Source organism: Nipponia nippon, unplaced genomic scaffold (genome assembly GCF_047370975.1).
Source record: "Nipponia nippon isolate SJK-2023a ecotype South Korea unplaced genomic scaffold, ASM4737097v1 scaffold_2, whole genome shotgun sequence".
Taxonomy (NCBI): Eukaryota; Metazoa; Chordata; class Aves; order Pelecaniformes; family Threskiornithidae; genus Nipponia; species Nipponia nippon.
In genome coordinates this window covers 127,688,741-127,715,131 of record NW_028262336.1, presented here as the reverse complement: position 1 = coordinate 127,715,131, position 26,391 = coordinate 127,688,741, and the positions used below count along the sequence as shown (strand labels likewise).

At 46.1% G+C, this 26,391-nt stretch overlaps 1 protein-coding gene across 2 annotated transcripts in view; it reads left to right on the top strand.

The window, feature by feature from the left end:
• The window catches only part of MYO7A (myosin VIIA), a 103,512-nt gene that overhangs the window by 41,777 nt on the left and 35,344 nt on the right, over positions 1–26,391 (top strand). The window contains exons 5-17 of one of the 2 annotated variants that reach the window (XM_087757783.1): positions 2,166–2,183; positions 5,287–5,471; positions 6,979–7,100; positions 8,966–9,108; positions 9,210–9,323; positions 10,640–10,793; positions 11,459–11,535; positions 12,437–12,556; positions 13,838–13,980; positions 14,364–14,574; positions 15,057–15,192; positions 15,614–15,720; positions 24,222–24,359. In XM_087757783.1, coding sequence (XP_087613909.1) covers positions 2,166–2,183; positions 5,287–5,471; positions 6,979–7,100; positions 8,966–9,108; positions 9,210–9,323; positions 10,640–10,793; positions 11,459–11,535; positions 12,437–12,556; positions 13,838–13,980; positions 14,364–14,574; positions 15,057–15,192; positions 15,614–15,720; positions 24,222–24,359 — 1,668 coding nt within the window. The remainder of the gene's footprint in view (positions 1–2,165; positions 2,184–5,286; positions 5,472–6,978; positions 7,101–8,965; positions 9,109–9,209; positions 9,324–10,639; positions 10,794–11,458; positions 11,536–12,436; positions 12,557–13,837; positions 13,981–14,363; positions 14,575–15,056; positions 15,193–15,613; positions 15,721–24,221; positions 24,360–26,391) is intronic. The other variant, XM_087757784.1, reaches the window with a different exon arrangement.

The window sequence follows — 26,391 nt, the reverse complement described above, 5'->3', positions numbered from 1 at the left end:
CAGAAGTGAGGAGCGGGCGTGTGTGTTTGCCACTAGCTAATGTACTCAAACTGCCTATGCAAATATGGAAAATTTGGTATTGCTCTCAAATCCTACAGTTTTCAGATACTCAGGTAAGTGCCTGCTGTGCCTTTGAAGGCCTTTTCAAAGCCACCTCGGAATCTACGTTTTAAAAGCCTCTAGAGACTACTAGATTTTAGGCCAGAGGGAGTTGCAGTGCAGTCTGACTTCCCAGATAGCATAAGCTAGCAGACCATATCCAGGATTTTATCTATCAAGTCTGCTTGTTCTGCTTGGTGTCCAGTGCCTTTTGAAAGGATGGTTTTGGATTAGAGCTGGGCAGTGGTGGAGAGCACACCACTCTTACATAGGCTGTTCACACGATTGACAGCCCCCTGCCCTCAACTCTGGAAGATATCTATCTCTTCTTTCAGAGGTGGATTTCAATCCTAGAGGAAAGAGATATGGCTGCTGAAAAGGCACCCCTAATTCCTCAAAGCTTGGAGGAGAATAGAGAGACCCCAAATTCATCTTTCACCAAGGCACCTTATTTGTTGTGCATGATGTCTAGGTCCCCTGTATTGTCAGTTTAGAGAAAAAAGCATGACCAGAAAATGATTCACATGTTAGATGAACTGAGTTACACCCTGCAGCTCTCTTCAGGGAGCCCCAACCATTTATAATGATAAACTAGCAAAAGTTAGCAGGCCAAATTCATACTTGAGGTGATGTCTCCATGTGCACTAAGCACCCATGGCAGTCACCAGAGATATCAATAGAGCCAACAGAGCCAAGACTGCCTTTCAGCTGTGCAAACATAGGTGCCTGTTGGATGAGGTGACTGCTTTAGAGCTGGCTGGAGCTTGGGTATCATAGAAGAGTTTATGTTGGAAGGAAAATTCAGGTTGGAGGTCTACGGTCCCACCTCCTCCAGCTCAGAGAATGTCCGTCTTCAAGGTTAGAGGTAGTACTCACGTGGATAACTAAATTCAAGCAACCTGAATGCTACCCAAGAAGTACAGATAGCCAATAATTTGTAGCCGATTGGCTCATTCAGGGAACATGTATTTAGCAATTGATCATTGCCCCTTCTTTTTTTCCTGCTTGTGGGCACCCTGCAGTGGTACCAAGTGGATTCCCACAGTTCTCTCTTGCAACTGGGATCATGTTGGATATTTTTTTCAGTGGTGTTCATGTGTGTCTCCTGCGGTCCCTATGTCATCAGGCAAGAGCCTGTTGCCTCACTAAGTGAACAGAGGTCCTCAGATAAGATTTCATGTGTGCAATATCAGATTGCCTGTGAATACACCCAGCTCCTTCACGAAAGCTCTGCCTCTGAGCTCCCTCACCAAGCTATTCAGAAGCATCCAGGGAAATTATGAACACAAACAGGCCCCGGGCAGAGCGTTGTTTTGCAGCATTGCACTAATAAAGTGCTAATGCAAAGGTACGCGTGGGCAGTGATTTGGGCTGAAGTGACTCAGTAACCATGTGGTTTCTCTATGAGTTCTTCAGGTCTGATGGTGACAGTGCCATGCGTCCTACAGAGCTACTGCGTAAGGGATGGCCACATCCCACAAAGGGATTTGCATCACAGAGGTTCTAGGTTACTATGCCTTGATTACTCCACACCACTCATGGCTTTGGAGTGCCAGCCCACCATCCTGGGCACAAGACAGCAATTAGTGCAATGTCAAAATCAGAATGACACTCTCAAAATGACGTAGACCGCATAGCTTAATAGAGGGGCACATAAACCACCTCTGTCTACACATGTGTTGCTGAAGGCTCAGGAACCCAACTTCAGGTCTCATCTTTTAAGAGTGGTGGCACTAGGACAAGTAGATTTGTGTCAAATGTGGTAAATATTGATGGCAGTTTTGCAAAACCAAGGTACTGTATGGATGCCATACATAGGGGATACCCAGTCCCCTGAGGTGTTTTTTCTGGGATATAATGTGCGCTATTTTAAAGACGGTGAAGCTCAGTGTGACTTTACCTTCACTGCTTGAAAGGATTTCTGAGCCTGCTGAGTAAAGGGTGACATTTCCAATGGGACTTCAGTCACTCTTGTTTCTTCATCTCCTTAGCTTTGTGGAGGGTGTAATTCTGTTCTAATAAAACATAATTTTCCTTTTTCTCCTCCCTCACATTTTACTCGTAAGACAAACTGCGGCGGGAGGGTAAGTATGACTCTTGGACCTGTCATTTGCAATCGCTGTCATGCCTTCCACTGGGTCATTTGTTTCTGTTCACCATTGTGGCATTCGCATTTACTTTGCACCACCATTGCTGCTGCTTCACAAATGCACTGAGAGCATCATCCCCTTTGCTGCAGAGCTTGACCCTCATCGTGAAGTTGTGACACCTTCCCAGAGCTGGAAGGTCCCCAACCTGTGAATGTGGTTAAAGCTGTAAGTGCTTCTAGTAATGACCTCAACTTCAAGGAAAGAAACTTCTGCAGCAAAATGAGAAAAACTTCAACAAGGGCTTGTTGCCCATGGTTTGGCTTTCATGCATTAAGAGAAACTATGCTGAATAGCAAGAGCGTCTCGTGGGGAGTTTGGACTCGTGAGTAAGGTTAAATCTCTTTATCTGGAGATGAAACCAATGCCTGCTGGTGCTCTCTAAGGGTTGCCAAAATGCAGTAATGTTTGGTAGAGCTTTAGTGCATAAAAATCCAGATGAAGTCAGCCATGGTGTTCTGGGTAGCGAGGGAAGCAGGCTCAGAAAGGATTTGTTTGGTGCTAACTAAAATGTAGGTCATGCAGGCAGTAATGAATTTGCTCTGAGATGTGGTTCCTGTGGTCAGCTACAGCAGAGCCCCTGGCTATCGGTAAAGCTTTATTTTCCCAAGACAGGAGGGCTTTGCCTTCACTCAGCAATAGAAACCAGAGAGATAATATTTCCTTGGAGGTGCCCTTTGGCCCCTCATCAGCAAAGTGGACAAAGTTTTGCATGCCATCAACTGTGAGAACTGGGCAAATTGTAAGTATTTATCAACTAGGAATGACCTACAAAAACAAGCACTAGTACAAGAGTTCATGCTGACAAAGTGTTTTGTGGATCACAAGGGAAGGGTCAGTGAGAGCATCCAGAAAACATTCCTGCAACTAATGGTTAACTCCTTTAAAAGTCTCACTGGCTGCATTTGGGCTGGGGCAGGCCAGCGTGGCTGAAATACAGGGATTTCAGACAGCTGCAGAGGGTCAGTCTTTTTGAAAAGAGGCTCAAGGAAGATTAGAAATGTCCCTAAAATTAATCTAGTAATAAATTATGAAGAGGAAAACAGTCTTCCAAGTATCTTATCCAGGACTGGAAGGAGACTTGGGGTTCACTGGGGATCTTGGTGACATAATACCATTCAGAAATTAAGCTCACTCCTTCTCTGAGCACCAAGCTTACCTACTCTGTCCCTGTGCAAGGCTGTTCTGGGAATTCTTTGCTCCCCTGTTTCAATGCCGCCTTCTTCTAACATCCAGTCTACGTGATTTCACAGCATATTTCTACCCTTTGGATTTGTGACAACTTTGTTCTTGAGCTTAAAGAGCTTTTTCCCTTTACTGGCACATAACCCCCTATTACAGGGAAGACTCTTTTTTCCTTTCTCAGTTACCACTGTAAATTCAAACCTCACCTGGGACTGAACAGAAAGTTCCTCTCTGGTGTTGGCCATGAGGCTAGAAAGCGATAAATCCCTAAGGGCTTTCAGCAGCCCTGCTATAGGACACAATTGCCACCTACTGGCTGCATTTCAGCAAGCCTGAGCTGGTGGGAAGAGTTGCGTAGATGGTGGCAAACAAGTTATCATCTCACTGCACTCAAGCCCTTTCCATCATGATTGAGGGAGACTGGGCTTGATGGGAGAAACTCGACCTGGGGCTGCCAGCTTGTGTCTCCAGGTCTCCATTTCCACTCCTCTCCCCAGCAGTGGTAGTTATTTTGCTGCCTTCAGAAATGAGGAACAACTCAGACTTGTTTTATTCATCAGCCAGTTTGCAATATGCACAAAAAGAGGAGCAGCCAGCAGAGCACAGAGCGATTTTCTTCTCGGTTCACAAGCATCCTTGCCTGTGCCACTTTGCTGCTTTTTGCCAAATGCTTACTGTTGGTTTTAGGCCACGCGGATAAAAACACGTAAGGATTATTTTTATATTGAAATTACTTTTTTTTTTTTTTCTGAGAAGAATATATGCAGCAGTGAGGGCACTTTCACAGCTGGTCCCACCAGGATAGAAAGGTGAGATTAATCTTGTGACTTTAGTTTCCAAAAGTTAACCTAGAGAAGGTGACTCGGCTCCTTTGAAGTCATGGAGTGAAACTAGCCTTCATCTCATGCTCTTTGGTTAGCCCAAGATGAAGCCCTGTTGATTCGCTTGCTCTAGACACTACCTTTTAGACAGCTGAAGTTGAGGAAGGAGATCCTTATTCTCTGCCCTGAGCTTGGGATGTGGCCAAACCTGCTAACCTCAGAGCTGCATCTGAGCAAGATGACAAAGGTCATGAGACCTTTGGTGAGAGGCTTGAGAGAAATGGCTTCTGAAAGGGCAGAAATGAAAGAGCAAGACACCACAAAGGGGTTTGCTGCCCAAAGCCCAGGACAGCTTTGCTCATTTGACTGCCACAGAGAGAATGGGAAGGACAAAAGGCCATTTCCAAAAATTACTCAGAAATAGCTGAGAAGGGATACATCAGGACTTTGTGGGCCATATCCGTGTGCACAGAACAAGGTTTAAATTGCAGCATGAAGAGGTTTGGTTAGACAGAGATGGTAGAGAAGAAGGTATTACAGAGGAAAGCTTAGCAGCTCTGTTGTGGATTTTTAAAAACAGGTTAGAAAGACATCAGTCAGGAATAGCTTGGCTCCAGCTGGTCCTGCTTCAAGATAGAGCAATGGTCTTCAGGTCTCTTTCATCTCTAGTTTCTCGTAATTTGTGCAATGCAATAAATATGTATGGATATGTGCTGGCTCCGGCAATTTTTTTGCAAGTATGAGCTTGACTTGAAATTCTGAATCTTAACTGAGGAGTATCCAAAATATGAATTAAGGCTTGAATCCATGTTGTGCATGAGCAAGGCTGAGTACGAACTGATTTAGATAGTTTGGGACTTTTGTTCCAACTTTGCTCCAGGCTCCACCCTGCAAGCATCTTTGACTTGAACATCATCTTTCATCCAGCTTTTGAAAAACCTTGATTTTTCTGGCCTCCACAATCCATCCAAACTGCCAAAGCCTCTCAGCCACATCTCGCTGTCCCCATAACCCTTCATGTGCTTCTCCTCCAGACATACACTGGTTCAATACTGGTGGCAGTAAACCCCTACCAGCTCCTACCCATCTACTCACCTGAGCAGATACGCCTGTACACCAACAAAAAGATTGGTGAGATGCCACCGCACATCTTCGCAATTGCTGACAACTGCTACTTCAACATGCAGCGCAACAACAAGGACCAGTGTTGTATCATAAGGTAAGTTGGTGAACTTCCAAATGGCCCATATCCTGAAAACAGATGCTGAGCACCTGCAATGTGGTTGATAGGGAACAGCTTATGAAATAGAATCAGAAATTTGAATGACCTATTAGATCTTCCATCCACATATTCCCAGTGCAGAGGTGGTCTCTGTTTGCAGTCGCTGTTCCTAGTAAAGATGCTTTATTGATCCTTTGGTACTTATTCTACAACCGAAAAAAATCTCATATTTAACTTTAACGTCCCCTTTTAAGTTTAAACCCAATACTCCTACAGACATCAAAGATGCAAAGATCTATACATTCTGCACTAGGAAAGGCCAGGCACACGCTTGATCACTGGACCTGTGGTTGTTCACACTGCTGAACTGGTGTCTCCCTGCATAGCTGTGCTCCAGGCTGGTCAGCCTTCGGCTCCAAGAAATGCCCGATCACAGTTATGGGCGTAGTTCACTCCAGTGTCTGTCCCAAATGGTGGTATGAACCAGATTTAGTTCCCTCAGCCCTCCAATGCTGTTCTATCGAGTTTTGAACCCTCAAACAGTCCTGCATGCTTTCAGGGCACCACCTCCCTCCCAGGCATGCCTAAGTTTCATTGCACAAAACCATTTCTCTGGAGCACCCAGTGCACAGTATTTTGGATATGTGGGACTGAAAAGACCATGTGGTAATGATTACCTTGCAGGGCTAAAAAAGCATCATATGGAACCCAGAGGAGAGTCAAGGCCAGGCATGATGCAGTGTGCCAGTGGCCAGCCAACGCTGAGAAGTGAGGCAATTCAGCCGTGGGGGCAAGGCTGGCTACTGAACACCCAGAAGGTCCATTTCAATCAATCATGTATACTGGCTACCCCACATATCAGACAGGCCATAGACTCACACCAAGGGATTTCTGCCCAGCCCTTCCTCTTGTGCCATTGCAAGATAACAGAAGTTATCTTTCAGTGGAGAGAAAGTTTGGGAGAGTAACTCTTGCTTCCTGCCCCATGATCTTCTCCTCTCCTACTCACCCCTTGACAGGACATGCCTAGGGGACCTGTGAAAGTGCCTGCCATTAAAAGGCAGTGTTTCACAGTTTGTCTTCCAGTGCATTTTGGCAGCTCAAGACTGGTGATGAAGATGCCCCATGGGACCAGTCAGCCCCTGGACCACAGGCCCATGGTTTGGTGATCATACCCGGAAAAGCACAGTCTGAAAGTGCTTCCTGACCTTCTTAGTGCTGATTGAATGACGGTATTTGATGGAGAGACCCAAACCCAAGCAATAGCTTGGGCCAAATGAACTGGAAAACAAATCTGAATCTTGGCTGGAAGCTGTCTGGTACTGTGTCCTACCATTTCTCCTACAACCAGTCCTTGGGATGCTGAAAACCCATCCTTAGTGGCCTCGTCCTGCTTGTGCTAGCAGAACAGGCAGAGACATCAGTCCCTTTGGAGACAGAGCGAGCAACAACAGCAGGGGTGCAGCAGAGCTTTCACTGACCTCGATTCCTGTTGTCTTTGCAGCGGTGAGTCCGGAGCAGGGAAGACAGAAAGCACAAAACTGATTCTGCAGTTCCTGGCGGCCATCAGCGGTCAGCACTCCTGGATTGAGCAGCAGGTCTTGGAGGCAAATCCCATCTTGGAAGGTAAGACCTCAGATGATGGAAGCATTTTTTTTCCTGGAAAAAAATTTCAGATTCAGGAACCACAAAATATGGCCAAATGTAAATCACTTTGTTGTATTTTGAGTTTCAAAATGTGACAAAATTTTAAGAAACATCAAAAGCAATGATGTAAACATTTGTTAAACAGCATATTCGGTTTCTTTCCATTTGAAAATATTTTTCACAAGACAAATATTCTCTGATTTGGGCTCTCAAATTTTCCAGTAATATTTTTGACAACTATTGTTGAAAGCAAAACATTTCAGCTGACCTGAAATATTTTTCAAGTTTTTGATTCACTTAAAATTGAAAAATGTGATTTTCCACTTAAATCAGGACTTTTTTTTCCCACAAATTTCAAAACAGAAACCTGAATTTTACCTAATTCTCTGTATAGTCTGGGATTTACAAAATGCTGATCACCAAATACACAAAGCTCTTTTGAAAAATCTCACCACCTCTTCCAATGCTGGAATTATAACTGTATGCAGAGCACCAACAGCCTGTAAATGCTGCATATTCAACTAACTACATTTTTGTTTTATTTGACCATAATTGCAAAAATCCTATTCCTATTCTTTTCTGGTTCAGCAAAACATCAGATTAATTTGACCGGAGATTCACAGACTAAACACCTTTTGCTGGCAATACACAATAGCAAACCCCACCTTTTCCTTCCAAGATCAGTGAATGGCAGCAGAATGCAGAAAAAGAAATAAAGGCAGTTCAGGAAAGAACCAGATAATGAGAATCAGCTCGTGGCCTTAATAGGTACATTGGCAAGCTGTTACTGTGATCAGCCCCACTGTTTTAATTGGATGTCTGTAAATTAAATAGATGATCTGACCCTCTGGTCCCAACATGATGCCAGATGGACCTGTTATACTTCTGCAGAAAAACAGCATTTTCCTTAAAGAATAACATTATTTTTACCTCTCCTGCTACTCACTGAGAGCAGTGTTTTGCTTGGTAAATAGCCCCCTAGGAATCAAGGGAAATGTGAATATCCTGACTGCTTTCCATGAATAATGTTAGCAGAGCAGACAAGAAAGTCACTGGCTGAGTTTTCCTTCTCTGTGCTCCGCTGGAGATTCCTTCAGCCATGGCATGAAGATGCAACGAGGCTCTCAGGGCACAGCAGGGCTGCCTGACCACTGGCGTTGTAAACCATCATGGTGCATGGCACGCACACAGGGTGTTTTTGAACACGGATTTCATCGCTGCTAGGACTGAGGGGAAGAGAGGCTCTGCATTTCAAATGAATCTCCATCACCTGCCAGCGATCCTGGAGGCAGGCCATGCTGGCCAGGGCGCACGTGCCAGTGGTCCACACCCACACAAAGGATGGACGTGGGTACCTTTCTCCGCACACAGTCTGTTTGCAGGGAGAAGTCTCCTGGCTAAGTCCCTCTCTGTTTCCCTAAAGGAAGAGCTCTTTACTTTCCCTCTCAGTCACCAAATCACTCAGCAGCAGCTCTGTCATTTCCCGCACAGCGTCACCTCGCACGCTGCAGCATCCTCTGCTAGCCTTGCTCAACTCTATTGTATTTCATCAGCTGCTGCCAAAATCCTGCTGTCCTAGCTCTTCTTCCTGGATAAGGTCATCCTGTTCCCATGCCTCCTTCTCTGTGCTCCTCTCTGGATTTCCGAGGACAGTCATCTGCAATATATCCTGTTTCCCCACACTGAGATGAAATCGAGCCAGCCAAACTTACAGGGAAAGGCTTTGGGGCTACTTTTTACCCTCTCAGCCTTGCTCTTTTGATTATTTTTTTTGCCCATGAGACCAGATCCATGATCCTCCCTGCATCAGATCCTCTCTAACTCCCTGCAATTCTTCCCCGCAGCTTTTGGGAATGCAAAGACCATCCGTAACGACAACTCCAGCCGATTTGGGAAGTACATCGACATCCACTTCAATAAAAGAGGAGCCATCGAGGGGGCGAAGATTGAGCAGTACCTGCTGGAGAAGTCCCGGGTCTGCAGGCAGGTAAGGCGATCTATCTGCAAGGCGTGGGAGCAAGCACTCAGTCAGTCAACCTTTGCAGTGCCGTTCTCCTTGCAGAGCTGACGCATGCTCTTCTACTGCAGGCCCAGGACGAGAGGAATTACCACGTGTTTTACTGCATGCTGAGAGGAATGACGATGGAGCAGAAGAAGAAGCTGGGTCTTGGGAAAGCCACGGACTACAACTACCTTGCAATGGTGAGAGCGCAGCGAAGCAGAGTTTTGATGGGGTGATGTGGTGAGAGCTTGTAAGGGAGAAAGAAGAGAGAGGTGCTTCCTCCGCAGCCAAGAGCTGCTTTGCTGGTTATGACCTTCCCAAGTCTTAGCCACAGGGTTTGTGGGACTTCTTTGTCCCACCACCGCAAGGCTCACAGTCTTAGTGCAAACCCTTAACCCCTGTGTACAGAGCAGGTTATTTCCACTCTTCCTGTGGAGCAGGACACAAGCTTGGATGGTTTTGGTGTTCGGTGCCCAGTTCACTTGTTTGGAAATAACCAGGGTGTTAGATCAGTGGGCTGGAGCACCTCTCCTATGAGGACAGGATGAGACAGTTGGGGTTGTTCAGCCTGGAGAAGAGAAGACTCCAGGGAGACCTTATAGCAGCCTTCCAGTACCTGAAGGAGGCCTACAAGAGAGCTGGAGAGGGACTTTTTACAAGGGCACGTAGTGACAGGACAAAGGGTAATGGCTTTAAACTGAAGGAGGGTACATTTAGATTAGATATAAGGAAGAAATTCTTTACTGTGAGGGTGGTGAGGCACTGGCACAGGTTGCCCAGAGAAGCTGTGGATGCCCCATCCCTGGAAGTGTTCAAGGCCAGGCTGGATGGGGCTTTGAGCAACCTGGTCTAGTGGAAGGTGTCCCTGCCTGCGGCAGGGGGGTTGGAACCAGATGATCTTTAAAAGGTCCCTTCCAACCCAAACCATTCTATGATTCTATGATTCTGTGATATGACCCGATGGTCTTGCAGCAGCGATGGATGGGGAAGAGTGCATGGCTGGATGGTGCATTCTCAGCAACATACAGTGCTGAGCTGTCTCTGCTCCACATTTCCGACTGAGCCAGCAATCTCCAGCTCTACTCCCTATGCACCAGTGTCACAGTCCAGAGGGGCTGGTAGAAGCAGGTGTAATTAAGGCTGGCCCATGATCAACAAGGCTGGGACCCAGGACCCAGCTTTCTAGCTGGATCAGTGGGACCCTGCAGCGCATTTCCTTCTCGCTCTTTATCTCCATACCAGGGAACCTTTTCTCCTCTGCTGATTGCAGACAGGCACAGGGTAGCTGGGGACAGCAGGGTAAGTGCAGGTCACAAGCCTGAGCACCAAATCGTAGTATGCATCAAAGGGCAGAGCCAGATCCACTGGTTCAACATCATCTTTTGCTTATTCATCCTTTAAACAAAATGTCTACTGATTTACGGGGAAGCCCTGGATAGCTTAGGGTTACACCCAGATGAACTGCCTTACCTCTCTGCTTTACCCCATACACTGTGCGATGTCTTCACCTCCCCAGGGTAACTGCACAACCTGCGACGGCAGAGATGATAGCAAGGAGTACGCCAACATCCGCTCCGCAATGAAGGTCCTTATGTTCACCGACACGGAGAACTGGGAGATCTCCAAGCTGCTGGCTGCCATCCTCCACATGGGGAACCTGCAGTATGAAGGTAAAAGGACAAAATACAGGGACGTGGTCCAACGCGCTTCTACTCTTTATTCTGTGTGGTGAGAGGGAACCAAGCTCAGGGTATCCAGACCACCTGCCACGGTGCCATGCCAGGGACTCGGGTGCTTATTGCGGCGTGTAAGGACAAGAAAGGAGGAATAAGTCCACCTGCCCACTCTGCAGGGCTGCCAGACCCCAGTATGCTCAGTGACATCCACCTTTTCTGAATGTAGGGAGGTTGAATATGGCCACAGGCCATTCAGTAGGCTCAGGTTTTGCAAGGAGAGACTAATGGAGTGTTTGACACGTGCCTGTGTGATTGGATATGCCTTTGTAAAGGTACCAAACCGCCCTGCTGTCAGAAATGACACAGCGGTTTAAAAAGCCTCTTTCCTCTTTAGAAGGCAGAAGCCTAAAGCACTTAAATGCTAGAAACATTTTTACTCCATCAGTCATTTAAGGTGGCTGGCAGAGCAGAGTACAGATCCTTTGCAGCCAGCAGCAGGGCTCCAGCAGCTGCATGAACTTTTCTCTCCCTTCTGATGGCCAGATTTTGCCTGGCCATGACGTGAAGGCAGTGGAGAAAGACCCTTTCCCTCACCCCATCCACCTTCTGCAGAGCCACGTCCCTTGCTGATGGCTTTCTCTCTGCCTTTCTTCCCCCAGCTCGGACCTATGACAACCTGGATGCCTGTGAGGTTGTTCAGTCGGCGTCACTAATCACTGCAGCATCGTTGCTGGAGGTCAGTGGCTCTGCGGTGCTGCTGTCCCCTTTCTGGCTTGTTCCCATATTTCTAGTACTGTGGCAAAGCTTCATCTGAGCCAGGTTCTGCTTGCACCACCAGCTCTAGAAGGCTGACGAGACCATAGTAAGCCATACTTTGCCCTGCACTGGCAGCGTGAAGGTGGGTGTCTCCATCTGAGCTGGGTATCTGAGCTCCCCTTCACACCAGTGGAGAGAAACAGAGACTTTGGTGGCACGTCATCCTAAAAAGGACATCCAAAATAGTTCAGTCTCTAAAATAGACTGTTTTCCTCATTGCTGTAGCTGAGACAGAGATGTCACCTATATTGTGTGTATCTGAAGTGAGGTGAGATGACCCTCACCCAAACCATCCATGCAGTGGTTAGAGCATTCTTCAGTGGCCTCCCCAGCCGGTAACAGGGCTCCCTCAGAGACACCATCTCATCTCCATAGGCACCGCTGGTCCCAGGGAGTGATACACAGTTGTCTGCAGGCTGTTTTCATGTGCTTTAGGGGGTGGACATTTCCCTGGCTTGATCTCAGAAGTATGAAAAGAGGTCAAGGGGATGCAAAGCTACATTCATGCTGGTAGGATACAGCTTTGCGGGCTTTGCTTTTTCATCTTTGCTCCCCATGCCTCATTAACATCTCACACTAAGTCACAAGAACAGTTTCCACAGTGAAACACTCTATAAATGTGTTAATTACTCTCTCTGAAAATGCTTGTGACATCATTTGAGATATTTGCCCCGTACAACTAAGAAAAGTCAATTATCTCCAGCCGTAGGGGGCTGCAGTGTCCCCCTCTGGACATGCACATTCAGGCCAGTAGCCCAGGCCGTTGTAAGGACACCTTGTGTTGTAAAGTCAATAGCTGTGTTTGGTGGTGTCTTTGCCAGGTTGACCCTCAGGATGTGATGAACTGCCTTACCAGCCGGACTATAATCACCAGGGGTGAGACCGTCTCCACTCCTCTCAGCATGGAACAAGCACTGGATGTGAGAGACGCTTTTGTAAAGGTAAATCAGGGCATTCCTTTCTGCCTCCATTGATAAACTGAAGAAATCTGCCGGTTTTGAGACCAGAGCATCCACTACACGGGAAAAGTTTTACACTTGGTGCCCATATGTGCTCAGATCAGCAGATGGCCTTGAAACTGTTCTTACTGGGATGCACAAAGAGTTCAGATGGAAGGAGTCTAGATAGCCTGGTCTTCAGGGGATTTGCAATCTGGACTTGAGACTGTCTACACTCAAAGGTGACCTGTGGAAGGAACCAGCATCCTGAAATGACTTCACCTCAACTTCAGGAAAATGCCCCAGCTTGAGCTCCAGGGTTAGATCCTCAGCTGCTCTAAATCAGAGCAGCTCTATCAACACCTGTAACACCCACACCTGAATTTCAGGATTTAGGCATGTCTGCAGCAGTAAATAAAGCTGAATGTCACAGGAATAGGGATAGAACAATTCAGCAGCCACCAGAGCGCTTACAGAGAGCGTCACCTGAGGCTTTGCAGTGGTGAAGGTTGATGAGGTGGGTGTGCATCGCTGCTGTGCTGTTTGTAGCCCCATGTAAGGTTGCAAAGCAAGCATTGGTGGCCCGCTGCAAATGTGGCTCTGATTTTTGGTGGGCACTCTGACCAGCTTGGGCTCTCCACTCTACGCCTGGGGGACTGGTAGATAAGGCTAACTGATTTGACAGCTAACTGGTATGCAGATCCAGACAGTGACTTCTCAGTGGCGATGGGCCTTTGAATCAGGCTCCCCTCCTGGTAGTACTGCTGTAGCTCATACAAAAGAAATGAATAACACTGTAAAGCATGCAATTCTGGGATTACTGAAGCTGCAACAGCTGCTTCATTAAATCAGCACACTGTCCAGACAGTGCTGCAACATTTAAGTCAGCAACTTGTCCAGGTGAGATGTCCTTGGCTTGTCTAGCAGTGTAACATGACTCTGCTGATCTGTAGAGAGAGATGTTTAGAAACCAAGGAAAGGACTGTCTGGCTTTACAGTGAGCCCATAGATCCAAAATTTAGGACTATCCAAATCTGGGATTTTGCTTTCGGTTGTCTTTTATCTGGGCTTTCAGGTCCATTTTTCTTGATCTACATAATGGCTCTTGAAGCTTAAACCATGCCAAGAGTCTGGCATAAATGCTGGTAAGCATGTCCTCAGGGACTGTCCAGTTGCTGGCCATGCTTTAGGGGAGCCTGTGCCATCACGAGTGAAGTGGTGCCGCAGACTAGCAGGGTGAACTGCTAACCTGTCTCAGTGATCTCCATCTTTGGGATATTGCAGGGAATTTATGGGCGGCTTTTCGTTTGGATCGTGGAAAAGATCAATGCTGCAATTTACAGACCTCCTTCCCAGGAACTCAAAAGTGTCAGGAGATCCATTGGCCTCCTTGACATCTTTGGCTTTGAGAACTTCACTGTGAACAGGTATGGACCCTACAAAAGGAGAACCAGGTCTTAACCTTCCTTCACCACCCCAGGCTTAAGGTCTTGCAGTCCTTTCACCTCTCCTGAGATGAACAGGACTGGGCTGGACCAAGCCTTTTTCTATCAGAGCTAATCACTTTTATGTTGCAGCAGGCAACGTATTTCCTAAACTGACTGGTTTAGGCTACACACGTATAATGGCTATAACATTCGGGGGGGGGGAAAAAACTGATTATCTGAACCTTTAAGGAAATTCTCAGCCAACAGCAACCTTACTCAATGGTTGACGTGGTCTGAGAGTATTGCTTCAAGCATGGGGAGAGATGGAGAAAGATAGACCGTGGTGGATTTAAAGTGGCCTTTCCTTGACCTTCCCTCCACAGTTTTGAGCAGCTTTGCATTAACTTTGCAAATGAAAACCTGCAGCAGTTCTTCGTGCGCCACGTCTTCAAACTAGAGCAGGAGGAGTACAACCTGGAGAACATCAACTGGCAGCACATCGAGTTCACTGATAACCAGGATGCCTTGGACATGATTGCCATCAAACCCATGAACATCATCTCCCTCATTGATGAGGAGAGCAAGTTCCCCAAGGTGTGTTTTGGGCTCAGCCCTGCTACTCTCCTGTTTTTACTCCCTTTGCACTTTGCATGCTGGCACCCTATGAGAGGGCTGATTAGCCCCAAACACACATTCACCGGTGGGTTACCTATTCATAGCTTTTATGCTCTGTCACATTTTCTTCCATAAGTGTCACAACTATGCTTAAAAAAGTTACTGTTTCTGGTGGAAGAATATGCCTGCAAGAGGCTCAAGAATAGCCTTTGACAAAGTTTAGGAGAAAATAATATTAAATATACTTCCTTTGGAGCACTATCTTGAATATAGCACAACACACCAGTGATATTTAATCCATTTCTTTAATTTCTGCATTTGAGATATCCCCTCCAACACATCTCTTCTCAAAATAAATACACATTGTCACCTGAGACAAAAAAGAAATGCACTACTGATTGGAAAATTATTTTAATGGGACAAACCCTGGTTAAACATCATATCTTTTCCTGCGTGCACAGGGTACAGATGCCACCATGTTACACAAGCTGAACTCCCAGCACAAGCTTAACACCAACTATATTCCTCCGAAGAATAACTATGAAACCCAGTTTGGTATTAACCACTTTGCTGGAATTGTTTACTACGAAACAAAAGGTATGAGGTGTCTCCTGGGGCACTGCAGGTGTGAGGGGATGCTTGGGGGAAGGTGAGCTGCTGCTGCGTTGGAGCAGAGCAGGATGGTAGCCCATAGCAGTGTCAGCATAATCCTTTTCTGTCTGCGATGACTTGGCCCTTCAGTGGTGCCCATGAGCTGCAGATGTTGGCACTCTTTCACTTGTGCATGCCCATGACATGTGCCCAATTGCAGTACTTTGCACCATATGCATCCTTGATCCAGTCTCAAGGTGCACCTCTGTCTTCCTTCTCTTGGTCCTCCTCTCTCTGCCCACTCATTACCCCCATTACCTCCCCAAGAACAGCCAGTAGTCCAGCAACCCAGAGGCTGCTTGCAGGGCACATCCTGGCCATGTTGCACTGTGTCATCTGTCTATGTGTTGTCCCATTTTTCCTCTAGGTTTCTTGGAGAAAAACAGGGACACGCTGCATGGAGACATCATTCAGCTGGTGCATTCCTCAAAAAACAAATTCATCAAGCAGATCTTCCAAGCAGATGTGGCAATGGTAATGCAGGCGTGAGATGATCTTTATTCATGGGAGATATTCCTGGAAGGGGCAGAAGATTTGCAAAGAGTCATTTTGTTCTGATGCTGTTTGGGGTGTTTCAAACCTGTTAGTGTGAGCCAACCATCAGAAAGTGTCCATGCAGTGTCACGGGTACATCCACACTCACACCCCCAGTTCACTACATTCAGTTCATCAAACATTATTTTGTGCTGTGATTGCTCCTCTCCTAATTGTGTAGGGAACAATAAGGTTTGTGATTGTAGAAATCTGAGAGAGAAAGGACTAGCCTCCCCAGCTGAGTAGTCCAGATCTGTGCACAACAGAGTGAGAAGTGAACAGCAAATACTCGCAGACCAGAGCAGAATGAAGGGACAATCTGGCTGTCCCTTAACCACCGTGGCAGGACTGGGAGGGACAAGCCAAGAGCTGTGTTTTACTGTTACGACAGCAGAGAGAGGGGACACCAGTTACAAAGGCTGAACTTTAAAGCTCCTCTTTCCAGATCCCAGTCCTCCAGCAGGGTATGTGCTTGCTCCATGCTCAGTGTGGGATAAGACCGTGTGCACTGAAGCTTTGGAGAAAGGCACTGTTGCAGCCTTAACTCTTGCCACCACATGTGAGCATTTATCACTGGGACACTAGCTTAAATGTTGATATTGGTGACTATTTCACCATTAATAACACAAATATATGATGTTTTCTTGAGTAAGTTGAACATCTGCATCTCCCTACTAAGACATTATCAGCCCTGTTCCCAAAATTAAAGGAGAAACTGTTTTAAAATATCAGCCTTGCAGAACCTGAAAGTCTGCACAGATAGGTCACTGTGGCCAAATCCCCCAGTCTTTCCCTAGGCAAAGCTATGGGACTGCAGAGGGTAAGGATAAAATTTTCCAAAGCACCCAAATTTTTTAGAAGTTGGGGTCCTGTTTCCAAATGCCAGCCAATGCCACTGATGGTCCAAGGAACTTAGGGACTTTCAGGAGTGCCAGAGATAAAAGTGCTGAATTCCGTTGCCTGCCAAGGGAAAGAAATAAACATTTAAATTCCCAAAAAATTTCTTTAAATGGGCTACAGACATTTTTGCAAGCCTTGTTCATAACCCCTAGCCATTCAGTTTTGCTCCTGCTGAAATGAATGATCAATATCCTCTTGACTTCATTAGGAACAAGACAGCGTTTATCAGCCCCAATTCAGCTACCAATTGGCATGATGTTCCCAGTGGGTTCTGAGCTATCCCCAGATGTGGATACTCCTTCTGAACTAGACACTAACTCCCTTAGCATCAGTGCTGCCATTTACTTTGCTTTTTATTCCTTGTTCCTCACTGCTTTTTATTTTCTGTGCAAGTTTTGCAGTTCACCTTGGAAGTGATTTCTTGCTTGCTTGGGCAGAGCAGAGATGCACTCTGGGGAATCGATGAGAGGGAACTCTCAGGTTTACACACTCATGCAGACTTCTTCATGGGAACACCTACCAAGCATCTTTAAAAGATCTGGAAATATATGACAGCAAAATTGAGATGTCCACCTAGGCATTGTCTAGGACTTGAGAGCTGAGACCTTTTAAAGCATCAGAGCACTTTTTTTGAAATAAACCTTTTCTTTTATAGTTCCATTAAACACCTTCAGAATCTGTCCTGAGTGGTGGTCCTTGTGCTTTGATACTTTCATGATCTCTGCTTTTCTTATTTGAATGAGAGACTGGCATGGAACTGGAAGAGGAGCAAACGTTGTGTACCAGCTCCCCTAATCATGAACAATGTTAGTATGAACTGGGAGAGCACAAATCCCCTAAACACCACAAAAACAAAACTGGATCCAACACGAGGCTGAGACAATTTTGCCATTGCTTTCCACCAAAATTCAATAACCTTTGCAACTCGTTTCTTAAAACACTTCCCCCAAAAGAAGGAGCAGATGAGCATGAGTCATGGGAATTGACTGCATGTAACAAAGAGCTGGGGCAAAGGCTCTTCTCGGAAGTGTGCACACCTTCCCTGACCATCAGTGAGAATTCGTGGAGAAATCTTCCAGAGATACTCAGGCCAGGTCAATCAAATCTAACATCTACCCTTTAAAAGAGACAAGTGGCTGCTTTTCTAAGGGCTAAATCAAATCATGAGGCATTTTGCTCAACAGCTTCCACCTTTTGGTCCTCAGGAGCTTATCAAAGAGTTTGTGGGATTTTGTGAGTCAGTGAAAAGCAAGTCTATATCTGCTTTACATTCAGTCTTTCAAATGGGATCTTTATATGCCAGAAACTTGAGAAAGCCACAGATCAGAGAAGTTTGAAAACTAGTCAAGAGCGTATATTTGAATATTGTAGTAACTCTTTGGTCCGTGAAAGACCTAATATTTGTGCACAATGAAACTTGTGTGTTGAACTGGGTATTGCTGGAGCACATGGGGCTGTGCAGCCTGATTTATGCATGCCCGTCATGGAGGAGGTCTATCTGCATGTGTTTGCTGAATCGGAACATTGCTTTGAGCGGTGCCAGGTGAAATGAGGGATTCAGTGGGAACTGTAGACCGTTCCTCTGAGGAATCAGCTGCTATGGACTGACAGCACTGGTTGCTCAAGGAACAGGTAGAAGGAGCAGTGGGGGATGGAAAGCAATGAAGGGAAAAACAAATAGGGGGCTTTCCCCTTCGCAAAAATTTCAATTCTATAGAAACTATCTGATTAGCCGGATTAAAATTAGGGAGGAAAGGAGGGATTTCTTTAGAATTTTTGTGAATTTTTTTTTTTCCCTGGCGTCTTCCAAACTGCCGTGTATTGAGAGTACTGGTCACAGGAGAGCAAGGATGTATGAGGGAGAGGAGTGGGGGTGGCTGAAACTGGATGGATAATGAATGAGGTTAAAAGATGTAGAAGAGCTGTTTCTGAGAGGGAAGAGCTGGACAGTGGCGGTTCCCTCAGCTTCAGGGATGTGAACATGAACATGGAGATGAAGGGGAAAAGCCAGGAGGGGGATAGACAAAAATCTAAGAATTAATGCATTTTGTTCGTGAGATATTTTAACAGCTGGACGTCCAAGACTAACAATGTCAGGCTCCCATTTTGGTTATTCCTTCTTTTCACTATTTGCTCTTCTCTGTCTTTGTTTTGTTTTGTTTTGTTTTGTTTTGTTTTGTTTTGTTTTGTTTTGTTTTGTTTTCACCTGTGCTTCATGTAGTTTCTCTGTGGCTATGCATCCAGCACATTTGGCCAGTCGCCCACACCCACACCAAAGGTAAACTGAATACATGAGTTCCTCTGTTGTCTATTCACCTCTCCTTGGCAAGGACTGTGCTTTGCTCTTGTCAGTTTATTACTCTTCCTGCACTATCTGTAAAGGATCCATTTCAAGCGACCAATGTGACAGAGACCATTTTTACAGCTTGTGGAATAGATGCAGGTGTATGACTGTGTCGTTTATTTCTAGGATTCAACTCAGAAGAGCTTTGTAATGATGGGAATTCGGTTTGGATAAAATCAGAACCAGCCCAAACCAAAGTTTTCACATTTTGTCCTGATATCTGAATCATTTTAATTAACTTCAGATGGACCATCTGTGGGATTCGGTGGTTGTTTGTCATGGTGCCACCATTGGCTTCAGTGGGACATCATTGCTTCAGGCAACTGCAAATCTGGCCCTGTTTTGCCCTTTTTGGGGCAGGAAGCTGACAATCTTTGTCTGAAGAGAGACTCCTTGACTGCATTTCTGGGTTGCTCGGAAATGCCATCATTCTTGGTGGGGGCGGGGTTAGGTCTTGTTCAGGTAAGAGCTCAAATCCAAGCCTTCAGTGACACAGTTAATATTGAACTTACTTTGCCATTATCATCCAGACAGGCTCTTGGCACCTTTCTTAGGTCTTTTCTGTTGCATCTCATCTCCTGACTGGTTCTGATGGCTTCCCAAACCTATCTTGCTAGATATTTGGTCATAGGGTAGCGTACTGTGTGCTAAAGATTTTATGACGTTAGCTTTGCGACTCTGCTCACATTTCCGTGACAATCTTTTGATAGCCAGAGGATTATGTTAAAGATGGACCTGACTTTCAAAATTCAAATCCTTGCATGGGGCTGAATTTCAACCCTTCTTACCTCTGCAATGTCTTGGGGTGTTTGGACTTGGAATTCCAATGAGGGGGATCTGACCCAAAATAACCCAAAGTCATTCATTCCAGAGCTGCACTCCTTCCCCTCCATATTATGATTGCAAATTGTTTGGATTGCAACATCTCATTGGGCCCTGCTCTAGAGTTGTAGCAATGCCACACACCAAGAAAAAAACCCTTCCTGAGTTAAGATATGGTGGGATTAAATCCAGGAGAGAATTGTTGTGCAAAATCTATCAGAAATGCCCAGGTCAGTCTTTTTCTCTGAAAACAATGACAGGACATACAGGGAAATGGGAGACTTTCTTAATACTGATGATTTCTATGAGTTTTATTGTTGTCATAGTTGTTCTCATAATATAGCCTCATGTTTTGTAGGTTTTCTAATGAATAATAATTGATCATATTTGTTAAGCACTGAGGCAAGAGTGGAACAGCCAAGCCAAAAAAGATTTTCCAAATATATCCACATCAGTAAATTTTATAAAATGGGGGTGTAGGTCAAAATAGTGATACTCAGCACTGTTATGTAGCCCGTGTCAACTTTGCATCTGAAAGTACTTTCCAGACTGCACAGCCTTTAGGAGAGAGACTGTCTCTTCATTATGTGTCACTGCAGAACCAGATGTGAGGGGGCCTCAACTTTCAGTCGTCAGCTGGAGGCCACCCCAGTGACATTTCATATAACCAAATAACAAACAAAAAGCATCATTTTCCTCAGACTTCAGAAAAAAGGCTGAGAAACAGCATGTCATATTGGCATGGCCCGTTTTAGTGACCTTATAATCGTAAAGAAACAGGAGGACAGTCCTTTGTCCAGAACCTTTCCCCAAAGTATTTCTGGTTGTATATGCTTCTCTCTCCTTCCCTAACTCACCTTAAGTAATTAATCTTTCTGCACTTCCACTGAAGCAGGTCGCGATCTCCCCAGCAGACCTAGTGCTGAGCACGGAGATCCTGGTGCACCATGCAGCCTTCTCCTTAAAGTGGGAGGAGAAGGTGCAGAGGGACAGCAGGAGTAGCTCCTACCATTTCTCAGTGACATTTCTCCTTTTACTTGCCTTTCTCATTGCTTCTGTGTACTTGGTTTGAATGTTACAAAGAAAAAAAACCTGGTGATTGCCCTAGCTGGAACTCTGGGTCTGTATTAAGACCATACTACTTAACATAACTTTGTGTCTGCCTTAACCCACTGAACCCACAGGGTGCAGATGGGCAGAACTGGTTATTGCTTTCTCAGCCCTGGCCACATGATAAGTACCTAAATGTGTCCAAGACACCAAAAGGAGTCTGAATAGGTCCCTAGAGACTTTACAGCTTCACAGAGATGCTGGGAAATATCCTGATGCTCCACCTGTGCCACTGGGAATCTTGGGCACCCCATGCTGGCAGAACATCCCCTTGTGTCCTGATGTTGATATTCTGCCTTGACTTTTGTCTTTATGTTACCACAAGCAGCCACGCACGTCTCTGCACCTGTAAAGCCAGACTGGCTTGAGATGGCAGAAAGAGGTGGCATTGAAGCATGTCTGAATGTTATTCTGGTCTGCATATCTTTCTGAACTTCTCTTTTGCAATGGTGCTTCTCTGTAATCATGTAATTCTCTTCTTTTTCTTGTTTTTCTCTTCTGCTTTTTTTGCTTTAATGCTGAGCACAGGCTGAGTGCCCCAATCTGGGCTACAGCACCTGTGAATCCTGCTCGACCTTCCCCATGACACGCAGGTCAGGTCCTCCTGTGTGCTAGACTCTGTATGGACACCAGTGAAGAGAGCATCTGTGTCCCAAAGTTGCTACAGTCCCAGTTTGAAAGCTAAGACATGTCTGGCCCGGAGAAAAACAGAATATATTCAGCTCTGTCTTCTTCAGGCTATGGAGACTGGGTCTGTTTTGAGCTAAAAGATGCTCCTCCTCTGCAGTAAAACCTGTATTTTCAGTGCCTGGCTAGGCTGTGTTGGCAGGCTGCTCCACTCATTTTTTTGGGGCCATTTTGTTAGAAAAAGGGAAGTGGTGTGATTCTCCCCACGCTGGTGCTGAGGGGAGGCGGGAGGAACCACGATGACTTCAGTGGTGTCACCCTGTCCCTGCAGGAGGATGTTGATGTGAAGCACACGCCTGAGGTTTTGTTGTGCAGCTGAGAGCCTGGTTAGTGTCCATGTGGCTGGTGCCCACCATTGAGAGGGGTCTGTGCACAAATGTCAGGTCCAGGAAGCACGTGAATGGATGGGATGGTGTAGTCTTGACAGGAGGAGCCCAGACCGCTCTGACAATTTGGATAGGAAGACAAGCTGCTTTCTGGCTGCTGTCCCTTCCCTCCAGCCCCTCCCAGCAAAAAGCTCTCAGGTGTAAGGATGGAGATGGCACCCCTGCCTTTTACCAGATCTGGATGCATGCACGGAAGAAATGCAAGGCATCAGCAACCGAGAGAGGCAGGATCTGCTGTCTAGGAGCAAACCGCTCGTGTTTCCTTGTAGACCCTTGTAGAAAGTCTTGCACCCTTCCTACCACCATGGCTGAAAAAGACCTCTCCCAGCCAAGCCCAAATTGACAACTCTGACTAACATGCAGTTGCTTCCAACTTCCAGCCGTGCTCCTGCATCTGTTGCTGCTTCTAACCCCTGTGGCTATCCTTTCACATTGCACAGAGGTGACCCTTTGCACATAATTAGCAAAGTGATAAGAATACATTAATCAAAGCTATCCAAACCAGGATGCTTGCTGAAACAGCCTATTCCTCATCAAATCCGTTACAGAATGTGAGCACCAGACTCTACAATGCTCTGCAGGTAGCAGCTGCATCCATTAGTTGCTCTAGATTTGTTAAGTTTGTCCTTTGGGGGAGGATTTTGCTGGGAGAGGTCACTAATAGCCCCCTGCCAAGCTCTCCTGGATAAGCGGGCCAGGTTTTTCTGGTGTGTGCATGAGCCGGGTTTTCTCTTGTTGGAATTCCATGATTGCTTTGTGTTTGTGTTGATTGGGTTTGTCTCATCATCATATCCAACCTGAGCTGTGCAAATTCCCTGCCCATGGTAGGGGGGTTGGACTAGATGATATTTATAGTCCCTTCCAACCCAAACCATTCTGTGATTCTATGAAATTCCTCGGTTTTGTGGGGTGGGGATGTATCTGACAGGTTATTAGCACTATACAATGAAGCTCATGTAAATGTTTTAGCAAAAGTAGAAATAAAACTCACCACCTTGCAAAACATAGCAGCAAGGCCAGTGCAAATGGGGACTTTGTGACTCTACACATGCCTTTACCACCTGCAAAGAAGAGGATGTTTGGAGGAAAAGTGCATTAAAACCCTGCTGGAATCCTCCCTTTGGGAAATCCCTGGCCATCAGGTCATGTCACGGTTTGCCCCATTTTCAATTCAGAGGGAGCTGCATCCTGGTGCCTGACTCTTCTTCCAACCCACCCGCAGCACCTGCTGCCCCACAAGGGCTCCCTGAACACCAGACCCTACAAGACACACAGCACCACTGTGGCTGATGTGTAATGAGCTCAGGTAACAGTGACTGACACATAAAATGAGCTGGGGGCTTAATTAAGTTTGGAGCTGGTATAATGAGGTTCTTCCAGGGCAGGGAGAAGGGGCTATTAAGGGAAACCACTCCATTCTGCTTTAGAAACACTTGCCCCAAACCAGAGATTGGATTATTAATTTAACCAAGTGAGCTAAAACAAGCAAAATAATCAAAATCATCCTGATTCACCCTAAATACCCACCTCATTTGGTCTAGTTAATATTCTTTTCCAAACAACTCAAATCTTCCCTGTAGAACAGGCTGAGGAATATAGACCTTACCAGCAGTTTCTGGAGCTGTTGCAGAGTCACCTTACAGCGAATGTGCCCCTGGCTTGTTTTTCACCCTACAAGGGTCTCTGGTCCTACATCCCAGGGAGCAGGAGAAGCTCAGCCTGTCATGAGAAACCACAACAGCGGGTTGGCATGACCATGCTGCGATGCGTGGGGACAGGGAAGCCCAAGCCATTCCCGAGGAGCATCCCTGAGCAAATGCATTGCCCCAAACTGCAATACAGAGACATTTGATGTCCCAGAAAGGGCTGTTTGCTCTCGCAGGCAGATCTTCCTCATGGCTCTGCATAGGGCAGTTGGGATTGCCAGTCACACGGGGAGGTTTTAGCAGGAGAAATTAAATTATGGCACTTTTCCTCCCTGGGTAGAGGCATATGGAGCAGCTTGCCAGAGTCTGGCCATTGCAAGCTCGCTGGCTCTGCCCTGCCCCTCTCCTGCTGCAATGCTCAACCACCTCTGGCCCCGTTCCCTCCTCCAGCCCCGGCTGTCACAGGAGGTTCCCAGGGATGTGGCCGGAGGGGAAAGGCACTGTTATCCTTTCATTTCCTGAGCCTGCTCCACTGCGGTTTTGCAGGGAGCGGAGACAAGGAAGCGCTCACCAACGCTCAGCAGCCAGTTCAAGCGGTCCCTGGAGCTGTTGATGAGGACTCTCAGCGTGTGCCAGCCCTTTTTTGTCCGCTGCATCAAGCCCAATGAGTACAAGAAGCCCATGGTAAGTCCTGCTTTTCTCCCTTTGTTGCTTTTGGTACAGGACTGCCGGCAGGGTCACTCTGCCCTGGAGCTAACGGCAAAACCCCCTCGGGTGTCAGTGGAGTCAGGATTGAGCCTGGGTACTTAGAAAACCAACACACACCCTGTTCTGCAAGCAAGGGAGTCACCAAAGGGCTGGCAAAATCAGGCACTTGCTTTGCGATCCAACAGCACCCCGAAACTTTTTGCAGAGGGAGCTCCTGCCCCTGCCTTTCTTCCTAAGGACGACCTCGAGGAATTCACCCTGCAGCCTTTTCTGCTATAGGAAATGCCTCTGAACTTCCATAGGGGGTAGGCGCCTTCCTACCAGAGACTTAGGCTGAGCTGTAGGTCCCTGGGTTCAGTCCTATGGCAGGGTTCAGTGTTTCCTAAAAGGGATCCCCTTCCCACGAGGTTTTGTACAAAATCTTTACTTCTGAGGGATCTCACTCAGTTTCACCCCCGTTAGATCCTTTCAACTGCTTTTTTTGCACCAATGGCAAAAACACAATTCTAAAAGCCGAGAATAAAGAGGCAAAATAGCGCAGAGGAAAGGTGAGAGGAATTATTTGGCTCTGACTCCCAGAAAGTTGTTTCAAAAGTGACGAACACTCTGGGGACAAACATTAAGGAGCAAATGAAAGGGAAGGAGATGGCTGTAAATCCCCCTGACCACAAACTGCTCACGGAGGGGACTCTGAGTTTTGCAGCAATAAGGCGGGTTCTCAAAGCCCTGATCCCACTCTTAGCACCTTGCAGGATTGGACCCTGGTGCTGTTAGCAATCACTGTTAGCTACTCACCACTCTTAATAGTGGAGGTGCCTGGGGAGGAAGAGCTTTATTTAATAATAGTTTCAGGTATTTGTTTCTGTGAATCATTTTGCCCATGCCTTTGGACTTCAGTAGCAGTTAATCTAGCCAGAGCTGGAGCTTTACCTAAAGTCAGTGTCTGCTAGCAAAGCTCAACTGAGTGAAAAAAAGCATAAAATACTGAATTTCAGAGCTGCTATGTACAAGCAGTGTTTGTTTGAAACTTATTTTTGCTGTTCAGTGAACCTAATATGATGCAGGGCAGAAGGTTTAGTGACTCTCTCAGAGCACTTTACTGTGCCCTTATCCTGGTTTTGGTGAGCATAAAAAGGCACCTAAGAGCATGTTAATGGAATACTTTGGGTTAATATTTAACAATATGTCTGATCTGAGATAATGATCTGAGCTGAGACCAGAACAAGAACTTCTTTAAAAACATGGGTGATGTTGAGAAATAGATGTACATCGTGAACCGATGTTAACAAACTATTCCCAGTGCCCTGACTTCGAGCTGCTTTTACACCTGGATGTCTGGGATTCAGTCTGGCATTTTGTGTCCTGCGTAGGAAGTCTGTATTTCATCAGCTCTTGCAAGCGCTAAGCCAGAAGTTTCTGTTTTACCCATTTATCTACAAAGCTTTCAGTGGGACATAAAAAGAGCTATAAGTTTGAAATGATCGGACAAAGAGAAATTCATCTCCCCATTAAAGTAATGAGTGGATGAGCTAACACTGAATCAGAGACTGTAGTGCTATATGATATGAAATGTGATTTCTTGCTAAATTTATTTTTGGCCTTGGTTTAATAATACAAAGGAAAAAAAAATCCCAGATAATGGTACACAGAGCTGTGCAGGGTGACTGCAAAAGAGACCATTTTCTGGGAGTTCATTTTCTGTCCCTGGCTTTGAAGGAAAGTGTACTGATAGTGATAGGAAATGGGATAGTGGGAAGTGAAAGGTCAGTGGAAAGTCCTGACTGTTTGTTACTTTATGTTATTTTAAAACTTTTGCTTCCTTCTAAAATGTGCTTTGAGGTAAAAAAAATTGTTTGCGTCAGGATTGTGGCTGGAGTTCTCTGGGTCTGTACATCGTCCTATGCTGCTGTTTCTGAGCATTGCTCTGTTGTTCAGGTTAGTCCAAGAGAAATGCGTGGGATGAATTAGGTAACAAACCATGCAAAGAATGTCAAAACTGTCTCCAGCA